This window comes from Haemaphysalis longicornis, unplaced genomic scaffold (assembly GCF_048455015.1).
Source record: "Haemaphysalis longicornis isolate Haplotype H1 unplaced genomic scaffold, Haemaphysalis longicornis Haplotype H1 scaffold_8, whole genome shotgun sequence".
Taxonomy (NCBI): Eukaryota; Metazoa; Arthropoda; class Arachnida; order Ixodida; family Ixodidae; genus Haemaphysalis; species Haemaphysalis longicornis.
This window is the reverse complement of record NW_027526445.1, coordinates 153198576-153217151: the sequence shown is the minus strand read 5'-3', so window position 1 is coordinate 153217151 and position 18576 is coordinate 153198576. Positions and strand designations below refer to the sequence as shown.

The following is an 18576-nucleotide window of genomic DNA, read 5'->3' as shown; positions in this document are numbered from 1 at the left end:
ATAATTTGATATCACATTAGTGACAAGGACTGCTGCTAAATTAGATTGTTGCATTACTGTGTGAAAACAGAACTCGACAGCATCAGCGCCATGCAGCATGGCGAGCAATTGTTAAAGCTTTCAAATGCCGTCGAAATTGTAGTGAAGCACAGCAGTCTCCGAATGGCATTCGAAGCCCCTCATTTGAGTCAAATGACATTCGGACGGAAGTGTAGCAGGGGTTTAAGGCTCATCATCAAGGTGTATAGCGTCCTACTTAATTCTCATCACTCAAGTGTCCTTCGATTGGCAAACAAGGGGCTTATCACAAGTGCAAACGTGTGCTCGTTGAAAGCGAGTGCATGAGCAGAAAGCACACACTGGATCACGCATCCTTTGCCAAGCTGTTCCGACGACTGCAACATGATTCCTACTGTTATCATCACTGACATTGCCACTGGCCAACAATTGCGTGTGCAAACAGTACTACATTTGTGCCTGGATCATCAGTCACTGCACCTGGATGTGGATAAATGTGATTGACAGCAGCAGCATCATGCCGGTTGGAGCAGCCCCACAGCAACAGTGGTGCGAGGTTCTTGCTTTGTGTTTGCACCTATTCTGGTTCCTTCCGCTGGTTCAAATCATGAAAAGGCACTGACCTGCTAATATTTTGATGTTTTTGCAGTATTAGGAAAATTTCGGAAGGCTGTACATAGTTTTAAGTCCTATGAAGGAACTTGGTTTCCCCCCCCCCCCCCCCCTCCCTCCTTGGGTCTTACGAGACAAAGGACAACCAGGTGTACCAAAATACTTTTACTGTACACTATTCGTCGTCCTCGCTTTCCGTATCCGAAGAGTCACTCTCTTCGTAGACGACGTTGGGCCGGTTGGTGTTGACAAAGAGGTCGTCTTCATTGTCACTGTCCTTGGGGCTGGTGGTGTTGCCGTCTCCCTTGCCATTTCCGCTGTCAAATGCCTTCGGCCTGAAAGACACAACCAGAGGTGCGAGCGTAAGTGCCAAGTAAACATAGGGGCTGTTTTCATAATTAAAAATTATTCACTGCGATACGGCTGAATCTCTACAACAGACCCTGCTACAACCAAGCTTACACCCCGCTATGCGTGTTTGTGCTTCAAAGGAACTAATTTGCCACGATTCCGTGCATCGTGTGTGTATTGCAGGCTCTACAACAGAACACATCACTAATAAGCATTTGCATAGGGCTGCTTTTTCTTTACATAATGCCGATTATCATAATCACAATGTTAAATTGGGCAAGCTTTAAATAACAGCTTTCACAATACAGTTGAACCCCTTTATAAGAGACATGTACCTGGGAGCAGTTTCTGTCTCTTATATGAGATGTCTCTTATAAGCAGGGTACCATGTTTTCCCTTACTAATCAGACCCTAGTTCAATGTGGGCACCGTATGACTAAAATAAGCTCAAAAGAACGCTACAGCATGTTTCAAAAGATTTATTCTAATTAATGTTTGGCCCCAGAATTTATGAAACTTCGTTTGCTTCATGACTGTATTTACACTGTTTTTTACAACCGATTCTACAAGCTGTCTTTCCGTTCACTGTTTGTGGAAGATGAATCGTAGATGTTGAGTTCACAAGCCTGATGAATAGCCGGAGCACACAGCTTCTTGCGCTGTGTGCTCCAGCTTCTTGCGCTGTGTGCTCAGGCTATTCATTACGCTTGCAGGACTCAACATCTGCAGTGCTTCTTGATTGGGAGCCACGCGAGTGGGAGAGCCCGCATGTGTGATCGCGCTCCATCTAATGGATGGCACTAAGCCTCAACCACTTCTGTCAGTTGCATTTCCATTGGCAGGGCTTCTCATTGTCATTTCATAGCTGACTGAACCACTTTGTGTTTGCTGAAGTTATAATAAATAGTGACTGCAGGTGTCTGTCATCCACCTGTGTTTCCACAATGGAAGCAACTGCAATTAGTGACTGGTGGCACTGCATCTGAAGTTAAAATGTCTGTTACAAGCGAGATTATTAAGGATGACTTGTCTCTTATAACCAACTGTCTTCTACATCCGATGTTTGTTATAAAAGAGGTCCATTTAATGGGAAAGATAGGGCAGCCAACCATGTGGGTGAATAGTGTCTCTTATACCCATTTGTCTCTTACATCAGTGTCTCTTATAACGACGTTCAACTGTACTTAATTAATCGACAAGATTTAGGGGAAATCCCCAAGGTGGAGTAAGTTTCTGCGAAGGAAACCTCCTCCACGTTGGGGATTTCCCCTAAATCTGTTCGATTAACACCTGCCCTTCACTTTGAGTTGTTGATCAATTCGCTCTCGCGCTACAAACTGCTAGCCTCCTGGTTAGCCCAGTTGGTAGAGCGACTGCTCCGGTTAAGCAGGGGTCCCGGGTACGAATCCTGGACCAGGAAAAATTTTTCTTCAACTGCGAAGTTTCTGAGAAAGCTGTACAGCTTTCCTTTGTAGCCGTACGGTTGCATTGAAGTGAATATCAAACTTTCCTTCACAATACTTCCTCATGGCAAATTTCCTCCACTAAGTGGCACACATATGACCTCCACTCGTGGTGCCATGTATCGCTGGCAGTGGCAACCTACAAATTCAGGGCACAGGTAAGTACGTACTTCGTAGGCCAACCTTTTCCCAGATTCCATACTTTCCACCACCATTTCTCGTGAAGTCAAACACTTACACTGACTTCTTACCACTTCTGCCTGCTTTTACTGCACCAATGCACCTTTTCATGATCTGTTGCAGCAGCTCAACTGCTAGTACATGCCATCGTCATCAAATGCCTATTTAACCGGAATTATCAGATTTGGTCTGCTTGGCTAGACGGATGTCAGATGAAACGATACGTGGGTAAAAAATACCTACTGCCATACTCGCAAGCATCAACCAGGAAGACTAGCAATGATGCGCCGTTTGCCGCCATAATGAAGCATCAGTACTCCTTTCACCCCTTGTTTCCTAAAGTAGCACCCAGCTTGGACTCTCTAAAGTCACCAACTTGAGAGCTTGAGACAAATTAGTTTTGCACGCTACCAGAGTCGTGGTTTAAATGGTGACACACGCATACACAAATCTTCGAGACCTTGCCCCACAATTACTCTTATGAAACGAGAGAAATGTTCTGTGGGTAGCTTACAAAAGCTGTCTATGCCACGCAGCTCACCACTTTTGTTTATCCTTCCGAAACAGAGTTTCACACTTGTTACTTTCACTAGTACCGGGAAATTTCACTCCCTCAATGGCCTTTTCGAGTGATACAGCCTGCTTACAGTAAGGCTTGCATAACTGAACTTTTTACACTTCAATGCTTCGTTCGAGTTGTTGCTACAATAAAAATACCGCAAGAATCAAATGTGCAGATCACATCAATGTGCTTCAGATGCAGCAGTACTTCATATAACTTTTACGCATCACCATTTCCACCTTTTTCGCATCGCTCTATTAGCATGTGATCCTTTTTTTCTTGTCACAGTGTCCATACTCAAGTACAAGCTCAGAAAGGCAATAGCTCATGAGGAGAAAACCGTAGAAACCGGTATATAAGCCGAGCTTTTTTCCAAAACAATCTTCACAGAATTCACCCTTCGCCTTATGTAGCGGTCATTGGCCAAATGTAAATTGTTGTCTGGGAACAAGACACAAGTGTAGTCTGGCATCAAAGTGCAAGCATACAGGTCATGCTGTTCTGCCCGCAGCTGGAGCCCCAACAGCCCAGTGGGATGTCGTTGGAGCAGGCATTGGGGTTCGGACAGACTGAGCCGTCAGGGGAGGCAGCGGCCACTAGTGATAGACGTGATCGAGAAGCAGTGACGGCCATCATCGACCGGACTAAGTGTAGACTGGAGGTGTGGAGGAGCCGGACAATGGCGTGGGTGGGAAACAATAGGGGTGGGGGGCTAGGTGCAGAAGTGTAATCGACCTGCTATGACACTCACGGGTGTTCTCGGGGAGTGTCAACCCGTTTCGAAGGGGTATAGCTACAGATCCAATGCAATCCAATTAGGCAGTGTCGGTGGCGTAGTCCGTCACCCCCACCCTCTTTGTATAACTTCTCTCTCTGTACCGGGCCTTTTCTATTTTGCTTTTCTCAAGTTTTTGTTTTTACTCTTGCCGCACGTGTGCGCACACCCATGTTTGCGTACGAGTCTGCTCCAAGATGAGTGGCAGAACTACACGCCAGTTCACCGCTGCATTTACGATGGAAGCGATAGAGTTCGCCGAGGAGAATGAGAATATGGCGGCCCTACGCCTCAGAGGACAAAGTGTGCTGTACTGGCAAAGCCAGAAAGATAGGCTGACCCCCGCAACAGATCACTCCGCGCACGTCACGTGGTGCACCCCAAGTTCGAGAACAGGGTGGTCGACTGCATTCAGGAGCTTCACGCATGATCGCTGCCCATTACGGCAGAAGCCATCCGGTACAAAGCAGTCGAACTCGCGTGCCAAGATGGGCCCTCTAGGCAGCAGCTTAAGGGCTCGAGGCCATGGGTCCATCGTTTCATGAAGCAGAAGAAATCTGCTCTTCGTTGACCACCTCTATCTACTAGAAACTGACGGACGCATATGAAATCATACTCGGACAACTCTGACAGCTCCTGAGATGGATGGGCGTCGAAAATGAATATCCAAATTGTGGGTGCATTGCTCATGCAATGCACTTCTAAACTGAATGATTTTGCTGTCAAGTTTTCCACTTCGAGATAGAGGATTGACCTATATTCTGGTTTATACGGTACTTATGCCAAAGCGACAACAATCCTGGATGTCAACACGTGCGCGTTTTGAAAGTATATTGCGCTTAATGAGTGCCATCACCTGCTCTTTCTCATGTACAGACAAGCCTCGTTAATACGTACGATAATGTGCAATTGCGGTTTAAACATAGTTGCGAAGATTCCCCCGCTCAGCCCCCATTGAACCCCATGTATTGGCCGCCCACTTTAAAGCCATAGCTGCTCATTGCCCATCAAAATGGTGTGTACTACAGTCGAACCTTGCTACAACGAACTCTGCTTCAACGAAATTGCCGCTTGAACAAAATATTTCCAATTCCTGATCAAGTAGATATAGAAGTTGATGCAACAAAGCCCTCGCCACAACGAACCATTTGTCTGGCTTACTTTCGCTCCAACGAAATTTTCACTCATTGGGGCTGGGTTTGAACATTCATTTCAAAATAAAATAAGCATAACGCCAGGCATCTGCAACGTTTCATAGATTCAGGTTGCCTAGTTTCCTACACCACCACCCATAAACAAGCACAAGCTCATAGATGGACGCCACTGTTTGCTGGTGATAACGATGTGGCTGACCGTCTTTACATGAGGCACAGGCCCGGTTCGGCAAGCCGGAGCTACAGCCAATCCGTATCCAGTTGAAACTGCACGAATGTGCTCTGCTGCTGGCGCAACGCCGTCGTATATCCATTGTGAGCAGCTGTCCTCGCAGTTTTCCTTCTACGATTCTTCAAAGTCAAAAGCAAAAACAATGTTTTCGTGTTTACTCTCGAGCCCGCGTCATCCTATCTCAGTCGCGAGCACGTGGTCGCGTTAAATGCAAGCGTACGCCGCTTGTCTGCCAAGGTCAGTTGCTGCCATGCCTAGTCAGAGGATAAGGTAATGGCAGCGCTCCTGCCACAAGCGGAAGGGGGCTTCCGATGGCCTAGCAGCTATCTGCAAGTAATCAGCTCGGTGGACACGCCTTGTTGTACAGCAATACGTTTTGCGCCTGCGTTTATTCCCCACCCTTTGTGACACACTCTTTGCGTGCAGGTAAAAAACAGATAACCTTTGCTATGTTTGTTATCCAAATAAACATGGCGCAATTGCGCATCACTCTTTTTTTCTAAACATTGTATTACGCTGCCAATGATGCGGTATTATACAGAGCTATTTTTCTTGCCCATCTGTGGTGTGTTGGGGCAGATTTTGCCTCAACGAAATTTTTCGCACGTCCCGTGAATTTCGTTGTAGCGGGATCGAACTGTATTTTCTTTCTCGTTGTACACACACAGGCACAAAATCGGCAACATCTCACGTGCGCAGACGTTCGATGCTCGAGCTGTGACACCCGAACGACAGTCGCCAGCAATAGTGACATTAAAACACGGCCATTGTGACGCATGTCTTGCTCCTGTTCCCGATTGCAGCACGCAAAAGCATGGCCTTCGAGATTAGCTTTCAGTAAGGCCTCCACGGTGGCAAGTGAAGATGACAGATTTTTCGCCGCTTACCCACAAATAAAGCCTCGCTGGGTGTGTGTGCTTGAGAGCAACGTGTCATAGTTTTTTTTCGACCAGTGAGTAGCCACCAAACTGGCATTGGTGGTTAATCAGTACAACGTTTAGTGCGACCAAAATGTTGTTTCCAGCCGACTACGTATCACTGGGGTTTGACTGTATACTCGGTTACAACTCAAGAACGGCACCACCTGATGTAGTGTATCACTCCGCCAAAGCGTCGGACCTGTGAGGTCAGTGCGTGCACGTTTTGAAAGGGGTTTGCTAGGAATGCGTGATATCGTCTGCCGTGTCTCACGCAGTTTGTGTGCCGTCACTGGAGTCGTTTATATGCATATTAAGTAAAAAAAAAAAATCACGGGAACGGCTCAGGCCATGTTCAAAATATTCCCAGTAACGCCCTACTTGCGCTGCGCGGAGAAACATCCGGCTACGGTGATAAGGCACAGCGGCAACTTCCGGTGCCGTTCTTAAGTTGTCACCGAGTATAGTTTGTTTGTCGTCACTGCAGTATTTTACAACCAGGGTAAAGTGCAAAAAATCGTGGAGACGACTCGAGTCACTATCAAAATACCCGCAGTAATGCACTCTTTCCGCCATGTGAAGGAACGCCAGCTGTTTGTGTGCGCCTCTTGTCTTTCGTTTGCTTCTGCATGCTGTATTTTTCGTTATGATTAGAAACCAATTAGCCCATCGTCCCACCTTAGTACAGTCAGCTGCGGTGACCAGGTGCAAGGGTTGTACCCAAGTGCAGGGTGCCATACGACGGCATTTGTGTTTTCAAGGCTGCGCGCTAGTACAGCTCGCAGTGTGTGGCACAACTGCACCCAACAGGGTCACCACAGAAGCGAGTGACTCTCGGGCAACGAGTGATAACAGAAAGGGAAGGAGGTGACCGTACACTGAGACACAGCAAAAATCGCACACGACAAAAAAAAAAAAAAAAAAAAAAAAAAAAACGCTGTCACATTAAACTGCGAGTAATGCGAGAAGAGAATGGCCCAAAAGATAGGGCAGCCCCCACGTACCAGAGGCCTTCTTCCTTGATGTACTTTATCTGGTCGCGATAGAGAATGTGCTGGATCTCCGCCTTGACCTTGTCGCCTTCCTCAATCGGCTCAACGATGACAAAGTCACCTGCACAAAAACAAGATAGAAGCTGCTTTTAAATTCATTCATTATGTAATCCCTGACACGGAGCGACGTGTATTGCTTCTGCAAAAGGACAGTGAACTTCATACAAATACTTGCACCAAACCAAGAAGACAAGGGACAGTTGTATTTGAACTGTCGCCACAACGTCACAGATATGGACCACAGCACCACGACTGTTATGACAATCTCGTTAGGCCAAGTATCACGGATGAGGATTGCTCAATTCCATCCACAGACGACAGGTTGAAGCTGGGGCTTATAACAGCAGTAAATTCAATGCTAGTAAAGATAATCCTCCAGTTATCACCAGTCAGGGCAACCACTAGTATTCAGTTGCGCATTCAAATACCACAGGGCTCTCCTCAGTAATCCACCCCTCTTCTCTTCCTTTTTTGTTTTGTTAGCTCGTTCCTTCCAAAATGCTCAGGCTTTACACAATGAAGCTACACCTGGGGATCTTTTATGTGCACAAAATTCTCGCCACTTCTATTTTTGCTTTTCGCCTCAACCCAGAAAAATGCCCCTTCCCGTTTTAGCCCTGTCAATACCACGGCTACAATTCTCAGCTTATCGCAACACCTAATGTTCCGAATACATAGTAACTGGCCTACCATTGCTATAAAGCCTTTTCTGGCTTTGCGGCACTGGCATATAGTGCTGGCGCGACTCACAATCGCATAGTTGTCATAGCCAACGCCAAAACAGTGGTAGGCATAAGCGCGGTGATGTGCCATTTATAATAATCTGAGAGACATGGGCTGACGCACGATACAACTAAGTTTTTGGAGAGGTCACAAATCATCAGCGTACGGGTTAAATAGGTACCATAGTTTGCACACCTCGTTCTTGAGGGCTGCAGCTGGAATTGGTGCCCGCTGGACCTTTCAAGCTGAGTTTATTACACATCTCTTGCTTACACTCACCCTTCACGTTAATTTTGTGCCTTTTCCTCCTACATACCCAGTTCTACTGCGACTAACAATTCCATAAACTTTTTACGCTACATTGTAATGCATCATGATCACTGAAATCCGATGGCTTGTGTTTTATTTTGATCAATGTCTATGCCCTAATAAAGCCAAGCATTTGAACGGGCCACCAAGACAAAATACAATTCTGCTTAACCTGAAAGAACCAGAACTCCATCGACTGCATTCTAGCCACAAACGACTTTTTTTTTTTTTTTTTTTCCATTGAAGAAGGGAAGGCATAATGAAGAACTTTCAAATTTTGCACTACATGACGTCAGCAGTGACACAATTGAGGGAACAGTAAAAATGGAGTTACGTGGTGAGTTAACCGTATGCCAGTATTAAAGAGGCATGATCAAACCATACTATCAACCCCACTACAATCGTCCGGACAGTGGCTTTGGTTGGCGGTAACCATTTATGCGAACAGGTCCCCGTGATGTCGCATGGTACGGGCAAGAAAGCGGCTAAATAGGCCGCTACTGCTTATGTAATTTCCTGACTATTTAGATTAGTAGTTGAAAGTTAAATGGGGCAGCTGAAAAAATCCACACACACACACACATCTATATATATATATATATGTGTGTGTGTGTGTGTGTGTATGTGTGTGTGTGTGTGTGTGTGTGTGTGTGCATGTAGCAAATCAGAATAGGAAATGCGGGGCTCGTTGAAAATAAGACAGAAATAAGAGTTGGCAGTCAAGAAAACCTCGGAAAGCAAAGGGGAGGATGTGGTAGGTCATTGAAACAGATAAATAATTTGGAAAGAAAGAAAGAAAGTGGAGAAAAAATGCCCGCCAGGTGGGATCCGAACCCACGACCTCCAGAGTGCACCAAAAAATCTGGAGGTCGTGGGTTCGGATCCCACCTGGCGGGCATTTTTTCTCCCCTTTCTTTCTTTCTTTCCAAATTATTTATCTGTTTCAATGACCTACCACATCCTCCCCTTTGCTTTCCGAGGTTTTCTTGACTGCCAACTTAGGGTCCCTAGAAATTGTGCTAGTCTGCCGTCCGCCGGCCGTGAAGGGGGCTCCTCCGTGATGCATGCAGCGGCGGCGCTGCAGTCAATCGGAGCGCGGTGGCCGGCCGGCGCGATGGGCAGCGGCGGACGGCGCTCTGCCGTGCCGCTGCTGCCTTCGTAGTTCTGCCCTATTTCTGGGCGGGTTCAGCCCATTTTAACTGCCCCTTTTCGAACCCTATCCGTTTCTGTCGACAAACCAGATTAGCCAAATAAGTTGGTTCTAACCAGTACGAAGTGTTTTAACCGGAGCGTGAAGTGACAGGAGTACGTTTTCGCGTATTATGAAGGATCGAGCCTTGTAAAAACCGCGGAATCGTGTCGCTATGCTAGCCCCGAGTATGTGTCTAACCGATTTCGGCACATACTCGGGGGCTTCGGGAACACTGCCGGCAAGGCATCGTTTTCCAGCTTGGAAATATCATGCGGGACTTCAGCTAGCAAACAACCGTTCTTTGTGAATACCCCCGCCGTTGTTAACTGATGGATTAGTCAGCGCGTGAAAATGTGTGTGGTGTGTGGCGGCGCTCCGCTTTTTTCTATGGCTCTTTGGAACCGTCTTTCTTCGCAAGTTTCCCAAGATGTTGTCCCCTGTACGTGTATGTAAATAAAGCAGCTCGAACCGGTGCCTCCTGACCTTTCACATCGTTGATCTGGAGGCCCTTAAGCGCACGTCTTCGCGGCCTCCTCAGTTACGTCCAGTCAGCTGGGAATCTGTTAAATGTAAATGCCGAATAAAAAAACAAGACGTGTGCACATGCATACGAAGTTTTATCACCTTCAGTCATCAGATACAGTGATTTCTCCATAACTCGAACTCGGATATCTCGAAATATCGGTTAAGTCGAAACCTTTTTTTGCCGTGCCATAGGCGACATTTTCCACCCTTTGTCTCGAAACGTCTTTTCGGGGATCACGGATATCTCGAAATGTTGACAATAGGACGCAATGCAACATCCGCTGCAGGCAGCTGATAAGCTCTCGGTTAAAGCTTAGCTCCCATTACGCGCCGAACACCGTCGCGAACGGCAAATTTGCACGGGGTACGCACTGTGCGCGGCCGATGTCCCGTTAGCGGAGTGCTGTCCGGCGCCTACATCGTTGATATAGCTGGGGAAGACGCTTCTGATCATGTGGACGACGACGTGTCTCAAAAAGTCCCAAAAACGGCAGGAACAAGAAAAACATATGCTTTGCCTGCTTCACAGCAAAGATAGAATATAGCGTTGGCGACCAACAGTTGATGCGGCATTGAGAAGCTCGAGAACACAACGCGAAACAGGCGAGCATCACGCAGTTCTTTTTCCGCAATACCTAAAAAAAATTGTTTTTTCTGCAAATTATTTTTGCCTGTATTCCGGAAGCGTCCCTGTGCATTGGAACGTTTGTTACCAGCACTAGCTCTTATTCCAGTGATCTGGCCATACATTTTTCGCATTTCGCTTAACCCAACACTCCGCTTACCTCGAAATTTTCAAAACTTTGGGTACTATCAAACCTCTTCTGCGTGCCTGTAATTTTCGTGAATACCACGATTTGAAACATTCGCCAGCATTGGGTACGTGAAACTGATTTTTAATAAAACCCGGCTGCAAATCAGTAACTTCGCTTGCAAGTCATTACACAGGTTCTTTTTGATCACCCACACACTCGGAGAGAATTGCGAGACGCACGCGGGGAAAGCAAAACGGGAGAATATTTGTGTTATGGCCAATCATATAATCGTGGCTGTTTGAAACCAAGGAGTAAAAATATTGAGGTTTATTTATACTGTCATGACCATATATACCTTGCTTTATCCCCCCTCCCCCCGCACTCTGCCCAAAGTATATATGAACAAGTTTTTGCTGGCACAACATTTTACTCAAGCTTTCGCTTTTCTTCTTGTCAGCCTACCAGCAGGCTGCGTGCTTGTCACCGTCAATGACGTTCGGGAATGACCCGGTAGTTTCGATGTGGAACAAACACAGCTTCTGGTGCCGCAGGGAGTTCTTTTTGAACGGGATCTCACTGTGAACATTGGTGGTTGAACGCGAAGCTTTCTTGTGAGCGCTTCCTTGTCGTCTGAGTTTGGACTTTAACTCATTGAGCTTTCACTTTGACTCGCACGCATTTTGGACTTATGATCGCGCCGGATTTGAAATCGACCCTTTGCCGTTTGATTTCACGCGAAGAAAGCTTCGTGTTCAACCATCGTTGCGCAGTGGAGGAGTGGATAATTTTTCTGACTAATTACATGTGCACGTCCATGCACTCCTCTCCAAATCCAAATTGCTTTGACCATGTTGGAATTGCGCATTAAGATAGACGTCGGCTTCAAAACGCGATGGAGCCAGCTTCGATTCTGATCACGGGAAGCGTTTTTTTTCCCTCTCACTTTACTCACAAACATCACCGTCGTCAGAGACAGTTGGCTTTCCCGCTGTGCTTTTTCGAGGCGACATAGGCCATCAGTGAGACATAGAAAGCTTTACTTTAATAATGGTCCAAGCGGTGGTAGAGAAACGGCTACGCTGGTTGCTGCGGTTTCATCTTTCGGTCTCACTCGCGAAATTCAACGGCCGCAAAGAGGCTCCGTAGCCCAATTCGCGAAAAACTCGGGGCGTGAAACTAAAAGGTCTTATAGTACTATCGTACCTTCAATTGTGAGCTGATGTACCTCGTACCATTCCATTTCACCGCTCTAAGTGGCCGACAAACCCCGATGCGCGCTCGCGTTCCGCGGCAGAGCGGCAGTATAGCGCGCGGCACAGGCCGGCCTGCGGCCGCTCTTGCTCCGGCCGCTCCGATTGCTCGCAGCGCCCTCTGCGCAGCGCTGTGCGTGCATCAGCGGCGCGGACACGCCTTCCCATAGAGAAAGCGCGCGGACGGCAGGCTAGCACAATTTCTAGGGACTCTAGCCAACTCTTATTTCTATATATATATATTGTAACGTGGTGGCAGGACAAAGGACGTGAACCATGAGATGGGCGAACGATGTATTTTCAGTATTTACAAGATGTCGGCCATGACACAGAACCGGCGCTGGCTACGCGCCTCCCCAGCTTCTTCGTCTTCGTTGTTTTCATCCTCGTCGTCGTCGTGTAACATTACCCCGCCGTCGAGGGAGACCGTCCCGGTCGAGGCCTTAGAAGATGAGCGAGTGTAGTGAGTACGAACGATGAAATTATATAAAACAGTGAATACGTCGTTGCCACCACGGTGAGGATGAACAGCTTGGTGAACACTGGCCCCAGAACACACATGCCCGTTGACGTCATGAAGCAATGTCCAAAGCCCCTGAGAAGACGCGCCGGCGAACGGGGCAGGGGAACGGCATCGTCGTCTTGTCTGGTCACGGCTCCTCACGTCTCGGCTGATTTCGGCTTGTCATAGGCTGGGGGCACGGGCTGGGGAACAGATGTCGTGATGGCTCACCGGGGCTGGGGCATGCCGACGCGGTCCAAGAGCCTGGAGAATATCGCTTCAGGAGCCAAGACGGCGCGATGCTGGGGGGCCAGGATGAAGATGATCGTCCCGCACACTCCACCAAATGTAACGTGGTGGCAGGACAATGGACGTGAACCATGAGATGGGCGAACGATGTATTTTCAGTATTTACAAGATGTCGGCCATGACACAGAACCGGCGCTGGCTACGCGCCTCCCCAGCTTCTTCGTCTTCGTTGTTTTCATCCTCGTCGTCGTCGTGTAACAATATATATATATATATATATATATATATATATATATATATATATATATATATATATACCGGGTGTTTCACCTAACTTTAGCCAGCGTTTAAAAATGTTTTGGTGCACTCTTAAGACAATGCAACCAAATGCATGTCACTAACTTTTCTTTGTAGTTTCTTGCGCTATTTCTTGCATGTTGCCTAATTAGGTATTCAGTCAATTTTAATTAGCCAGCTTTCGAACCAATGAAGCTAGGCAAAAAATCCGAATTCGAAAGTTTGCAGAGTGGTATTCAAAACCTCAGAATAAACACTTCCTGTCATTATATCCATTAGGTTACATTAGTGTTTTTCAGTGTATTGAAGATGCCTGCGAAATACAAAAAAATACCATGTGACGTGCCGGCTCGCGCATCTTGATAACAGTGCTCCCAAACGTTGTGCGCACAAACTACCATAGGTGCGCCGCCAGTTAAAAAATGACAGGGCAGATGACAAACCTGTTGATTCCAGCAGGACAAGTGATAACTGGTGCGTCTGCTTATCACTATTGGCAATCTGTCGCAAAAGAAGCCCATCGCTGGCGCAAATGGCACAGCCAACACCTACACTGCTGCCCTGTCGTGTTTTAAGCAGCGGCTCACCTATGGTAGTTTGTGCGAACGTTTGGAAGCACTGTTATCAAGACGCGCGAGCCAGCACGTCACTTGGTATTTTTTTGTATTTCGCAGGCATCTTCAATACACTGAAAAACACTAATGTAACCTAATGAATATGATGACAGAAAGTGTTTATTCTGAGGTTTTGAATACCACTCTGCAAACTTTCTCATTGGGATTTTTTGCCTAGCTTCGTTGGTTCAAAAGCTGGCTTATTAAATACCTAATTAGGCAACATGCAAAAAATAGCACCAGAAACTACATAGAAACGTTAGTGACATGCATTCGGTTGCATTGTCTTAAGAGTGCACCAAAACATTTTTAAACTCTGACTGAAGTTAGGTGAAACATCCGGTATATATTCTGCATTCAAACTGGCATCGCTGTCATGGGGCAATGCAGTTTCTTTAATGCCCCAAACCTGCATTTTGTCTTCATGACCCCTTCAGCCTCCTCTGATAAATGTTAGTTCACAATGTAACTGCTGCAAGCTAGAAATAAGGCAATCGGCGGTGGTACACAATCAGCAGTGTATTTCGGTCATCAGGAAATGGAGCACCAACGAGGAAAAGAAGAAAAGTTCCAGCTGAAAAAAATCTCCTCCCGCCAGCGCCACTCGAGCCCTTCCAGAGGCCTGATTGATTGATTGATTGTAGGGTTTTACGCGCCGACGCAACGCAGGCGATGAGGCGCGCCGTAGTGGAGGGCTCCGGATTAATTTTGACCACCTGGGGATCTTTATCGTGCGCCGAAATCTCGTACACACGGGCGTTTTTGCTTTTCGCCTCCATCAGAAAAGCGGCCACCGCGGCCAGGAATCGAACCCGCGACCTCGTGCTCAGCAGCGCAACGCCTTAGCCACTGAGCCACCGCGGCGGGTCCTTCCAGAGGCCTGCTCACCTCGTTTGATCCAGATGTTTTTCCTGAACTTCACCGGCATGCTCACGAGGTAGCAGGCTCCGGATGGCTCTTCCACTTCATGCAGGTTGTTGCCCCGGCCACCAAGCACCTGGAAGGAAGGGCCAATGCAAGGTCACTACAAACGTCTTTTCATTATTGCTCTAATCAAAGTATCAATGGGTTTTTTGCACATAAACAGGACGCGGTTTCGATTCCCGGCCACGGCGGCCGCTTTCGGATGGAGGTGAAAAGCAAAAAACGCCCGTGTGTACGAGATTTGAGCGCACGTTAGATCCCCAGGTGGTCAAAATTAACCCGGAGCCCTCCACTACGGCGCGCCTCAGCGCCTGCGTTGGTGCGTTAAACCCTAGAATCAATCGATTCATTTCTGGTTAACTGTATTGAAATAAGATTTATTTGCAAAGGTTTCTTTGCAGGCAAGAGGTTAGGAACCATGCATAGTGGTCCAAGAGACCCGCTCAACCTATGAAGATGGCAATTCCAGACTTTCTTTGTGCTAATGATGCTCATGCTAATCAACATGAACCACACTGGGTAATGACAATCGTGATGCCTTTGGTGAGCAAGGTTAATCTTCTCCTCCGCAGTATTAATGCGCAGTATGGCAACGACATCTGCTGTAAGCGGGATGCCTGCGGTCCACGACACTTTGCAATCTGAATGGATCCTTTAGTTGCTAACAGAAGCCCTTCGTTAACTCTTGGCATTACAAAAACTTGGCTCAAGTGCCACCTGATATGGCTGTTGTGATCCATGCACCCATCAGAAGCGAGCGTGTCAAGTTCTCAAGAGAATTACCCCATTGAGCTCCAGCTTCTTAATGCATTGAAGATATGTCCACTGTGTTGTAAAAAGACTCCTAATTTATGACAACCACTTACTTAAAAATGCGTGTGCAAATAATATAGTTTTCAGGTGCTTGATTCGCCAGGCACTCAACTTTCCTTCTCCAGCTTTTCATTCTTCATCCTCCCAGCAATCGGCTCAAGTACGGGTGAATGGGCTTAAAGGGAGAGACAACCATTTTTGTCAAGTATATTATCCTCTATTCCAAATGAAAGGGCATCACTTAAAGCACCTTAACGAGAAGCGGTTTTGCTGATAACGCCCTAGAACTTTTTAAATCTAAATTTTTGGATGTGCGAGCCGTATGTGTCCCCCCAAAAAATAATGCTGGCAACCATGACATACAGTAGCGCGGCAACATACTTTTGCCTGTATGCGAAATTAAAAGCGATATTTAAAAACTTGTCCCGAGCTAAAAAAAATGTGAATCGCAGGCCTTCTTATTCTTTTGTGAGTTTTTTTAAAATTCCCCAGTCGTTTTTGCACGAAGGTGCCATCTGTTGGGATGCACGATAGGTAGAATTTGGCTTCACGCATGCTTCACTCTGTGGAGGTGGGAAGTTCGATTCTCCCCGGGCACTTTTTTTTTTTTTTAAGCTGCCGTTGGCGTATTTGGAAACTGAAATCAAATATTTTGGCAGAACAAACGCACCCGACTCAGGCAGAACCGTCAAAGCTCCTTCGCTGGGTCTGTTTACTGAACACTGCCATTGATTCTGGGCATGGAGGCTCAGTTAGCCACACTGAGAGGCATGCTGAGAGGCACCCAGCAACAGCAGGCAGCGTGTCTTTAAAAATTTCAGAATAATGTTTAGAAATACATATACAATTTAACCTTGTACAAATACTAGTGTTAAAAGGTTTTCAATACGTAAATACAACGTTTCAGCAGTTACGGTAGCTGCTAGGTTTGCAGGTCAAGTGACAGGGACACATACTGTAGTGCCAAGTTTCGACACTACGAACGGCCACCCTTCCGATTTCAGGAAGTTTTCTGCCAAATTAAAATTATTTCTGCCAATTCGTTTAGACATTGCTTGCGGTTACCGGGCTATATAAAACGCTGGCTTTCATATGAGCTAGAGAACATATACGCGACAAAAATCGGTTGTCTGTCCCTTTAAAGGAGCACTGACACCAATTTTTGTGGCTGATATTATTGTACCGTTTGCTTCCTTTACCTACCACGACGTCATGCGTAAAGTACGAACAGCGTGTGTAGAGTGAAACATATTTTAATTTGATGGTAAATGTAGCCCCCACGAGACCTCGCTTCTTTCGACTTCCACCGAAATCGACATCTCGTGATATCACGCTGTGAAAGCGAAAGCTGGTGACATCATCGCGAGATTCCCTTAATCAGTGATGTCGCGTAACAACAACCAGCGTATCACAAGGCAGTCGCACGAAACAAGTTCTGAGCCTTCTGGCGCCCTTGTCACAACAAATAAATAATAATAGCTTTATTTATCCACTTACTAACATGAGCTGCAGCTCCAAGCAAGCTTTATGGCAGGGGGACGAACCATACATGAGGAGCTCATGCAGTGGAACATGAGTGATAGAACAGCGTCTTGCTTCAGTGCAGTTGAAAGATGTACGGAGGTGAATGTGACGGTGTCTCCTTACTGCCAGTGCCAGTGTGCATGCACGGGCATGACCATCATAAGAGCCTTTGCATTTATGTATTATCGCAATGGGAGAGTCCATCCACAACACACAACTGTCTCCCTCAACCCTGTGGCGATTCGCTCAACTGTTGACTTCAACATCAGGCGCTGCGATCAATTGTGTCATTGCATAGAAGATGATATGTCAGACCATTATGCCAGTTCCTTGGTGAAGACAGTGTGAACTGTTTAAGGGAGAATGTTAACTTTCCTCCACACAGACTGGTAACAAACGTAGAGTGGCATCCGCAGCTGTAGTGTTTTTCCAAGCTCAGGATCGGGTTACGTTACGTTACGTCAAGCTGTTCCCACAAAAAAATAAAAAAACGAATGTCATGAATTCTGAAACACCTTCAGGCTTCTGAATTTTGTCACCGACAATCAAGGAGGTTGTATATTGCTGATAGTTGACGGCGTCCCTACCAGCTCAAGCTCTAATGGCCCGAGTTGAGTTCGGTCTGAAGTTGCACCCGTCTCCGCCAAATGAATTTCGGTACTGCAATCGAACAATGGGTAAGCTTAGCTTGCTTCGTGCACAAAACAAAACTACCCAGCCGAAAGAAAAAAAAAAAACCACTGGAAGTCCGATTGGACCTGCCCAAAGCAGCACTGGACCAAATGGAATCAACTCAGTTACAATTGGTCCAATTGTACTTTGGACGGGTTCAACTGGACTTCCAATGTTTCTTTCGGCTGGTTACCAACAAGTCCGTGTTTGTTAAAGCTTCCTAATCATGTTCACCTACAAATCTGAATACACAGCTTCATATAGTGCTCAATCTTTAAGCGTCACTTTTTCGTAAGTAAATGACAAACCCGAACGATCTGCTGGTTTTCCTTGGGAAGCACGTATTCTTCCAGAACCTCCTTGGTGACGTGCTTGATTTTCGTGGTCTGCGACATGTTGTCAGTCGCCGTGCCCTGGAGGCGACGGAGAATGCGAGAAGGGGCACCTTGCTTCCTCCCCTTCAAAACACCGCTTGAAGACACTGCTGGACTCGAAGGGAAACTTGGGCTCCGTCAATGATCCGTACACGTTGCTTCAGGTACCGACGCGTGGTCACGAATACTTCGATGAAACAGCCGTGTCTCACGAACCCACGCTACCTGGCACTTGCGTAGAGCAATCAAATGCGAACTCTGGACAGCTCAGGCAACGAAGCATGAATTCTACGAGTGTAATGTAAAGGAGAAATGTGTGTTTTGAGAGGAGTTTAAGGTTGCAACAACCGCACAGCTGCAGTTCGCCATGTTGACTGAGAATTTTCGTTCGTCTGATAACGAGAGTAGCAGACAATTTGCTCATAATAGCGTTCAAATGTACTTAAAATGGTCTTTAAGTAGTTTATAACCATTTTTTTATAAAAATAATGTATTATTTGGCAGCTTGTGCGATTAATTGTATAATAGGTTTAGTCA

General features: G+C 46.6%; 1 protein-coding gene across 1 annotated transcript; it reads right to left on the bottom strand.

Annotated features, from left to right (window-relative positions):
- Positions 1 to 780: 780 nt before the first annotated feature.
- On the bottom strand, positions 781 to 18415 carry LOC144150046 (putative RNA-binding protein EIF1AD). Its single transcript, XM_077681845.1, has 4 exons — positions 17974 to 18415; positions 14621 to 14729; positions 7269 to 7377; positions 781 to 965 (listed from the first exon to the last, which is right to left on the bottom strand). The coding sequence occupies exons 1-4, from the start codon at positions 18058 to 18060 to the stop codon at positions 806 to 808; spliced, it is 465 nt and encodes a 154-aa protein (XP_077537971.1). The 5' UTR covers positions 18061 to 18415; the 3' UTR covers positions 781 to 805.
- Positions 18416 to 18576: the final 161 nt, after the last annotated feature.